The 9822-nt window shown below is 39.4% G+C and overlaps 1 protein-coding gene across 1 annotated transcript; it reads right to left on the bottom strand.

Moving 5' to 3' along the window:
- Window positions 1–1064: 1064 nt before the first annotated feature.
- On the bottom strand, window positions 1065–4350 carry LOC122282377. The gene is made up of 4 exons (XM_043094333.1): window positions 3960–4350; window positions 3172–3518; window positions 2292–2966; window positions 1065–1625 (listed from the first exon to the last, which is right to left on the bottom strand). Exons 1-4 carry the CDS (start codon window positions 4348–4350, stop codon window positions 1065–1067), a joined length of 1974 nt encoding a protein of 657 aa, XP_042950267.1.
- Between the last annotated feature and the right edge of the window lie 5472 nt (window positions 4351–9822).

The raw sequence follows: 9822 nt of genomic DNA on the forward strand, positions 1-9822 counted from the left end.
GTATATATAGAAATCTTATAAAAATGAATATACAAACTAATCATATGGATTGTTGTAAGATTTTTTTTTAGAAAAGTAATAAAGTATATTAATAAAAGAATAGGCAAAAAGCCACGTTTAGTACAAAAAATATCCTAAACTACGTAGGAACAATAGAGATAAGGAAATTATGTAAATTTTAGCCATTAAAACTAACAACAATAGCCCAAGTACAAAGAGTTCTAAAAAAGAAAACTTTCAGCTCCTCCATTGATCCCATATAATGCATATCGGAATCATCTTCCAAATTACCTTAATCTGGTTGTTGCTTCTTAGACCTGTCCAGCTAGCAAGGACCGCCACTACTGTTTCCAGCATAAACCAACCCAAGTCTAATCGACAGAATACCTCATTCCATAACCCTCAAGCAACCTCACAATGTAATAACAGATGGTCCACAGATTCACCCCCATTCCTGCACATACAACACCAATCCATGATGATCACCCTTCGTTTTCTCAAATTGTTCGTTATGAGGATCTTGCCCAAGGAAGCAGTCCACACAAAGAAAGCCGCTTTGAAAGGCACCTTGTGTTTCCAAAGCCTTTTCTAAGGAAACTGAGATGGTTGCTCTTGTGCCAGAGCCTTATAAAAAGCGCGGACTGAAAACAAGCCTTTTATTGATGGTACCCACCACAGAAAGTCTAGAATCTGGTTGCTTGGTTTGGTTAAATAAAGGAGACTGAAAAAGGCTTCAAAACTGTCCATTTCCCAATCTTGTGCCGCCATGCTGAAGCTGATGTTCCACTGGATTTTCTCTCCCATTACCACCATGACTTCCGCGATTGATGCTTCTTTATCACTTGCAACCAATAATAAAGTTGGGAATAAATCCTTAAAAGCACAATTACCACACCAGGTGTCGTACTAGAATTTGATCATGTTCCCCTCTCCTAAACAAAGCCTCATGTACTGAGAGAAAACCTCCCATCCATGTCTGATGTGTTTCCACAATCCCACACCATGCACCCCTCGCACTTCCTTAGTACACCATTCACCCCATAGTCCCCCATACTTACTTTCAATCACCAACTTCCAGAGGGCTTTTGTTCTCTATAATATCTCCATAACCACTTTCCAAGTAATGCCCGATTAAAGATTCTCAGCTTTCTAATGCCCAATCCCCCATTCGAGATAGGCCTACACACCTGTTCCCATCTAATTAGATGAAACTTGAACTCCTCTCCTATTCCACCCCACAAGAAGTCCCGTTGTAATTTCTTAATGCGAAGTGTCACCCTTGCTGGAATAGGAAATAGGGACAGAAAGTAAGTTGGTAGGTTAGAAATAGTACTCTTAATTAGCGTAATCCTACTCCTTTTTGAAAGGTACATTCTCTTCCAGCTTGCTAATCGTCGCTCGACTTTCTCAATCATTGTATCCCAAAGCGCAACTGCTCTCAAGGGGGCCCCCAATGTTAGGCCTAGATATGTCATAGGGAGTGTAGTAGTCTTACACCCCAAAGTATTAGCCAATTGCCTTAAACTCTGAACACCACCAATAGGCACCATCTCTGATTTGTCCAGATTCACTTTCAAACCTGAAACTACCTCAAAGCAAAGTAGGAGTGCCTTCAAAACTCGAAACTGAGATTGATTCACCTCGCAAAAAATGAGTGTGTCATCTATAAACAACAAGTGAGAAATGTTAATACTACCCCCCCCTCGGGGGGTCCAATCAAATAGCCAGTCATATGCCCATTTGCAACCAGAACTGAGAACATTATGCTCAAAACCTCCATCACAATGACAAAGAGTAACAGGGACAACGGATCTCCTTGTCTTAGGCCTCTTGTGCTATTAAAGAATCCAGTTGGGCTTCCGTTTATTAGGACTAAGAATTTCACCGTAGAAATACACCATTGGATCCAAGATCGCCATCTCTCCCCAAAACCACACGTCCCCAAAATGTCAATAAGAAAGTCTCAGTTAACATGATCATACGCCTTGTCCATATCTAATTGCATATAATCCCTGAATAACCCACTTTCAGTCTACTATCCAGACATTCATTAGTAATGAGCACTACGTCTAAAATCTGTCTATCCTTTACAAAAGCATTTTGAGGCTTTGAGATTATCTTTCCTATGGTCTCACTAGGGCGATTTGCAAGTACCTTGGAAAGAATCTTGTAGACCCCATTAACTAGACTAATGGGTCGAAACTCCTTAATGTCCTTTTTGGTATCAAGGCTAGAAAAGTGACGTTTAAGCTTTTCTCAAACTATCCAAACGAATGAAACTTCTAGAACACCTTCATAAGGTCATCTTTTAAGACCTCCCAACAAGTTTGGAAGAATCCCATAGAGAAACCATCAGGACTCAGAGCCTTGTCTTTAGCCATTTTCCTTACCACTTCTAGCACATCCTCCTCTTCAAACGACCTCTCTAGACGATTGGCTTCCAAAGGCCTAATGGAATCAAAAGCCAACCCCTCTAGCTTAGGCCTCCACCCCTCCTGCTCAGAGAGAAGCTGTTCAAAAAAACTAACCACATGATTGTTAATCACCTGTACATCCTTGCAATCTGCACCATCAATCTTCAATATCTCAATGTTGTTGGATCTCCTGTGAGAATTAGCTGCCTTGTAAAAAGACTTTGTGCTACGATCACCTTTCTTCAACCATAACTCTCTAGACTTCTGCCTCCACGAAATCTCTTCTAGTAGGATGATCCTCTCGAGCTCTACGATCAATGCTAACTTTTGAGCTAATTCCTCCAGATTCAAAGGCCTTGACTCTTGTAACCTTTCTAGCTCATGTATCTCCCTTTGCTTGATTTTCTTGAGCTTCCCAATATTACCAAAGGACTGCATGTTCCAAAGCTTTAAATCTTGCTTTAGAGCCTTTAGTTTTCTAGCAAAAATGAAACTTGGCATACCCTGTCTAGTATGAAGACCACCACTGTCCGACCCTATCCACAAAGCCTTCTGATTTCAGCCACATATTTTCAAACTTAAAATTCTGACGCCTTCTTTGAATCCCTCCACAATCCAACATAATGGGCCAATGGTCCGCGCAAACGAGGCAATCTCTTTTGCCACACTTCTGGACAGTGAATTTCCCACTCCGGGGATATTAAGAATCTATCTAATCTTGACCATGATTATTAGCCCATGCATATATACCCCCCACCAATGGAAGGTCTTCTAGGTTCAACTCAAAAATGCATTCCGAGAAATCGGACATTGTTGGGCGCATTCTTCTGTTTCCAAAACACTCGCTTGTGAATCTTGTTACATTAAAATCACCATCAATGCACCAAGGGAGATCCCACCAGCTGTGTAGCCCAGCTAGTTCATCCCATAGTAATCTATGATCTCTGTCTATATTAGGGCCATATACACCTGCAAAGGCCCACATATACCCATCGATCACACTCCTAAAAGAACATGCTACTGTAAACATCCCGACGAACTCCTCTAGTTTCTCCACCACCCGCTGGTCCCACATCACCAACACTCCTCCTGAGGCCCCATTAGCTGCCAAATACACCTAATTGACATGAACACAGCTCCATATACTTCGTATTATTTTTGTAGTGACCGTTTTCAACTTCGTCTCCTGTAGACAAACAATGTTCGCCTTCCACCCACATAGTAAGTTTCTTACTTGAAGATGCTTACTAGCATCGTTTAGTCCACGGACATTCCATGAGAGAATTTTTGGTTTCATTTATTGGAAGAAGCTAGCCCCTTCCCTTTGGACCTATCCCTACTTGAGCTACCTTCAGAATTCATGGACCACGTTAGCCTATTGAGTTCTCTCTATTTCTTGGACCCAATTTTCCTTTATTGTTGGTGACCCGCTTCAATAGCAGTAAGTAATGCCATGCATTGCTCCTCATAACCTTCACACTTTAGTCCTACCATATCCTAAATGTCATTCACTGTCTGATACGCTGGATGAATCTGGATACATACGGTTCAGAGGTATTGGGTTCTGCACCCTAAACTCCTTCTGCCCCTCCATGTTCACTTCTCCAATCACTAAACCAATATCCCCTCCATGATCATTAATCCCCTGTAGGAGCCTGTGTGGACTCTCTTCGTCATATAGAAAAAGATCACTGGCCGAATCCTCTGCTTCTCCTTCATCACTGTTTTCCACCACCATTATGTCACTGGCTGGGCTGCCATCTTCTTCCCCTTGCCCCGTCGATAGGTTTTGTTCACTCCCCAGGGGGAAACAAACACTTGGTGGTAGAGAGAGCACCACCAAGGGATCTGTCGGCGTCATCTGTTCTAGAAGCTTTATATTGGCGGGAGTACCACCATCGGCGTCGTCTGTTGGTGGGAATACCATCATCGGCATTGTCTATAGATCTATCGTCCATTTCTGGTTATTATTCCTCATCGGAGCTTGGTTTTTCTCGTCGTTTGGTAGGACGGCAGGTTTTGTCGAAAAGAGTACCACCGTCGGCGCCGTCTGTTGGTCGGATAGCAGGTTCTATTGCTATTGCGACACCAACTCAGGCGGAGGAGGACCCCCTCTCTGCTCCGAACCCCTGACTCGATTCCCGTCTCCTAACCCGTGCCTTCCATTCCTGATGGGCCGGGTTCTTTGAGTTGAAACTGGGCCCAGGTCCAACCCAAACCGAGGGCCTAGTTGTTTCCTTCCCAGGAAACCTTCTGTTATGGTCCATGGGCTTTGTAACAGCCCAGCCCGATTCCTTATCTCCCCTTCTTATATTGGTACGGGCCATGGGCTTACCCAGCCCAAATCCTGAGCCCGAAGCCCTTGGCCTCTGAAAGGCCTGATTACTACCCCTAAAACTCACCGTTTCATCCCTTAACTTAAAAGACTTGACCACTATGGACACCTCCCCTTGCAACTTCCTCAATTGTACCTACAAATCTCTTACCAGTGACAGCATCTCCCTCACGTCTCCTCCACCCTTTCTCTCCCTAGACTGACCTTGAGGGGCTCGATGCACAGTACCCCCGCCGAAACCAGATGGCTCCGCATGCATCCCTTCCATTGTCAGAGCTTCTTTGTACGACTTCCCCTTATCTCCTCTTGTGACTGTGCCATGGCTGCTTCTTACCACCTGAAAACTCTCCCTCAACGCCTCATGCAATCTACTCCAACCACGACCTCCCTCCTCTTCAAGGATAAAAATGGAACTATTTCGTCCCCCCTTCACCGTAAACTACCCACCTTCACAAATCGACCACGACTGTTCAAACATCTCTGAACGATAAAACTCCAGTATCCCTCCCTCCTAGATAAATAAAAATCTTCTCTTTTATCTGTCGCACACCCCCTCCAATGCTCCCCCTAACCATTGTGCAGTTCCCAGTCCGAGCAGTAACTCCTGCTTGAACCTCCTTCCTCTCTCTGTGATGAGGATCAAGCCACCCTCTCTCACAACAGAAAATAACTTGGTATCAATCACAAACTCTTTCATGAAGCCCATCACGAACCTCGTCGGCGTAATAATCACACTAACTAAAAATCATCCTCGATGGCGAAAATGAACTCTGGAAAAAAAAAAAAAAAAAATCGCACTTGTACAAACTTTTAGAAAATATATGCAAATCTCTATATAATAGACCTAACACTTATGTGTTACTATGGGATTGCGTGGGGAAGAGACATTTATATTGATTAGTTAATATAATTAAGGTGTGCATGCATATAGAAGTTTATATATATTGTTTATTAGAAGAAAGGCCCCTAGTAAGTCCTGACCAAATGCTTCTTCAAGTATTGAAGTTTTACATCCAGGAATGTAATCAGAGAGCCTTAGTAGTGTTGACGGCACCTGCCAAACAGCAGACATTTTTTTTTTTGGGTTGGCACCGGGTGTTTTGGAACAACGTCCTAACATTTTTAGTGAAGACAATAGCTATACATACATATATATATATATATATATATATATATATATATATATATATATATAATGGGAACTGCAATAGAGAGGGTGGGGGGGGGGAGGTGAATTATATTTTTCAACCATGAACTACCACCTTTTTTTTCAATCTGGACCCTAAATTACCAAAACTGGCAATTGTAACATTCAGATCTTAGCTGCTGGTACAAATTTCCAAATTTTGGTGGTTTAGGGTACAAATTGATAGTTACAGCAGTTTTTTGTGCAAATGAAAGAAGAAAACAATGGTTTTGTTGTTTTTTTTTTGGGGGGGGGGGGGGGGGGGGGGGGGGGGGGGGGGGGGGGTTGTGGTTGTTCAAAATATAATTTCCCCAATAAAATTCACAATGATTTTTACATATTATAGGAACTTCTTATGCGGTCCATCGGTAATAGGAAAACACATCAAATCAGTTAAAAAACTATCAATACGTCAAAATAGAGGAGAATTAACAATTAGATCCAACTCAGCACAAGCAAAACAGCTCATAGACAAATACAACTGAAGATGAGGATAAGTCTCCAAGGGAAAAAATGTTAAAAGCAAAATAACTTCCAGAGCTAAGGTCAATACTCAATATAACTAATATCTTAAATCCATAATTAGTTCCAGCTTATAAAAAGATTGAGAAAATTGTAAGAAAGGTCTTGAACGGTTCTCAAAAAGGTCTCTCAATCAAGTTTTGGAGTGTAGACAGACTGTTGGACAAAATCAGACCCATTTTGCAATGATCTTTGAGTTGCTTATCTGATAAATCAAAAGCACTCGAAATCTTAATGGCTTTTCCTTTGCACTCCTATGCACATCACTCAGATTATAACATCCAATGCCATAATCATAATCCTAATATCCTAACTAGCTGTCATAAGCTACTCCTGGAAAATTCTGTAGCAAATCTTCTTGCTAGTTTTCAAATTTTGGACTTGACGGTCTGATTTGCCATGAAGATATCTAGCTCTATCCCAGATTGAGTTCATAACAATCTTTCCACCATTAACCCTCACGTCAAAGATCATTGTGGCACTATTGTCTTATATGAGAATATCCCTTCCCACATATTTCAACAAGAATAAATCTAATTGGAAGCCTCTTTATCAACTTTATTGACACATCAAACTTACCATTAATGTGGAAGTTTACCACATCAGCTTACACTCAAAGATACAAGCACTTTGGATTTTTTTATGAATATAATCAGTCTCACAGTAGGTGGTATATTACACACAACGCTTTGTAAATAGCATACTCATAATCGTAGCTTTAGAGCTTCTCTCTCTCTCTCTCTCTCTCTCTCTCTCTCTCTCTCTCTCTCTCTCCCCTTCAATGCTCAAGGTGTTCCATTACTACTACAGAGCAACCTATAAGACAATAACACCCCGCTTAGGTTTTAGAATAAAATCACTTTTAGAGATTCTCGGGGAAGCCGAAATGCTACTACAAAACTTGATTTCAAAAAATATTTTCTTATACTTGCGCTAGATACAAATATTTATATAATAAATAAAATTATTCTTTATTAAAAATACTAAGATCATAAGAGAGAGTGCACGACAGTATTTATTAAAAATTTTCAAAATCTATGTCATAAAATCATAACTTAAAATCTTTGTACATGATCGAGGCCATTGTCTTGTCTCCCTAGACTAAGTCTCATCTTGCAGCTCTACCTATTTATTCTGACCTAGGGTTGTTTAAAAATATAAAACAAACTAAAATGAGTCGATAATTCAGTAAGAAACTCATCATAATATAAACATACTTAATATAAGGTTTTTATATAAAAACAAAATCATGCTGAGAGCTTAAAATCATGATGATCATATTGATGCTTATGCTACGCATGACTAATTTATTTGAATTAACTGACTGATTTGATTTATCTAACTGATATGACTGGCCAACACACTTAACCTTGTGTCCAAGGTTGTGCACCGACCCCACGTCCCATGGCCGCAAGGGGAGCCGATGATAGTATTATGGCATACTATGGTGGACCACGCTTGAATCCGTGGCTTGCACAGCCACCCTGAAACAACATTGGTACTATGCATCTGAATGGCCATCTAATTAAACTGATCTGATTTTTATCTTACACTTGAACTTAAGAAAACTTATGTGTCTTATGCAACGTGAGATGCATAATACATACATAACTATAATATGGGGAATAAAACATGATGAATGACGTGCTTGCAATTATCATGACATGCATGATACATAAATGCTAATTTTCAAAGAACTAGCTTTAATAATAATATATATAACTAGCTAACATATATTAATCATAATTTATGATCAAGGTACTTACTTTGTAGTATTGCTTCCTAAAATTTCCGACACAAAATTGATCACGATGTGATGGGGGGACGACGGTTGTTGTGATTAGGAGGGAGAAAGAGACAATGATGGCCTTGCCGTTTTTCATGGTGGCGGGTGGGGGTGTGGGGAGATGAGGCTACGGCATGCTAAAAGTAAAAAGAGAGCTAAAAAACAAAAAGTCTAAGCTTGAATAGGTAGGTGCACATATAATGCACAAGACTCTATTTATAGGATGGTGTGGGTTGGGTTTAGAAATTTTAAGGTGAAGAGAATTCTAGAATTGTAATCCAAGTGTGTTTGAAATTAAAAACATACTCTTTATTTTTTATAAGTAAATTAAAAACATACTCAAGTAGTTCATTTAATGTAGAATTGAAAGTGACTAGAACTGTGTAAGGAAATTCAATCAGTGATGATTTTAAATTGAAGTAAATTTCTAATGGCCGATCTTTAAATTCTAAAATGAGTCTAAACCGTTTAATAAATAATAAATAGGATTTAATCTAGTTATTGAGCTTAATTAAAACTCCTAATCAAATTCAATAATTTATAGCTCGTGGGCTTATCCAATATGGCCCATGAAATATAATTTAAGCCCAATAAAATTATCAATATTCCTACCTTGATTTTAAGGATAGGCGAATTGGAGGAAGTAACAGAATTATTGTTTCTAAAAATTAGAGACTTTACCAATTTGTTAATTAGTTGATTTATTTCATTAATTTTAGGGATTGTTTCCCTTAGATTTAGGAGTTTGAATTATTTTTTATTGAAATCTAGATTGTGGGAGAGCTAGCTGAACCCTACCTCTATTTATTTTGATTTTGCATTGTATTTCTATTATGCTATTTTCAATAAAAGTTTAAACACTTGTTGTTGAGAATTGAGTGTTAGCCTGATTTAGCCTTGATTTTCATACTCCAACCAATTTGGATCTTGGTGTTGCCCCGAGGTAATCCTTAATTCATCCATCCAACACGACCGATTTGAGTAAAGAGCAGGAACATGAAAACATGCTCCTCTCTATCATCTCACAGATTCAAGACCCTGAACTAAAAGAGAAATATCTCAAGAAGCTCAAGGAGACAATGACTCGTAAAGAGACATCGTCTTCCAAAGGCAAGATTTCTTTTGAAAAAACTTTGGGACTCTTTCAAAAACAAAAACCCAAAGATATTTCATTAAAGGATTTACAGCATGAAATATCTCTTGTTAAAAAAGAGATTACTGAACTCAGAGAAGAGATCAAACATCTCAAATATGAGAATGCTTCTTTTAAACAAGATTTAGCATGTTTAAAGTTGGATAAAGAATTTGATCATGATAGTCCTTCTGGTGAAGAATCAAACCAGTCAGACCATGCTGAACCCTCTAGTCCAACTAAGGATATTTGCTTGATTCACCGTTCTGTTCCACAGAAATGGTTTTGTTTGGTAGAGATTATTGTTAATCATGAATACAAATTCTTTGCTATTGCTTTGATCGATTCAGGGGCGGATCTTAATTATCTATAATAATATTTTATTATTATAGAGAATGTGATGGCTAATCTAATGTAGATTTTAAGTGTTGAGTGGTTAGCTAAAAG

Source organism: Carya illinoinensis, chromosome 11, assembly GCF_018687715.1.
Source record: "Carya illinoinensis cultivar Pawnee chromosome 11, C.illinoinensisPawnee_v1, whole genome shotgun sequence".
Classification (NCBI taxonomy): Eukaryota; Viridiplantae; Streptophyta; class Magnoliopsida; order Fagales; family Juglandaceae; genus Carya; species Carya illinoinensis.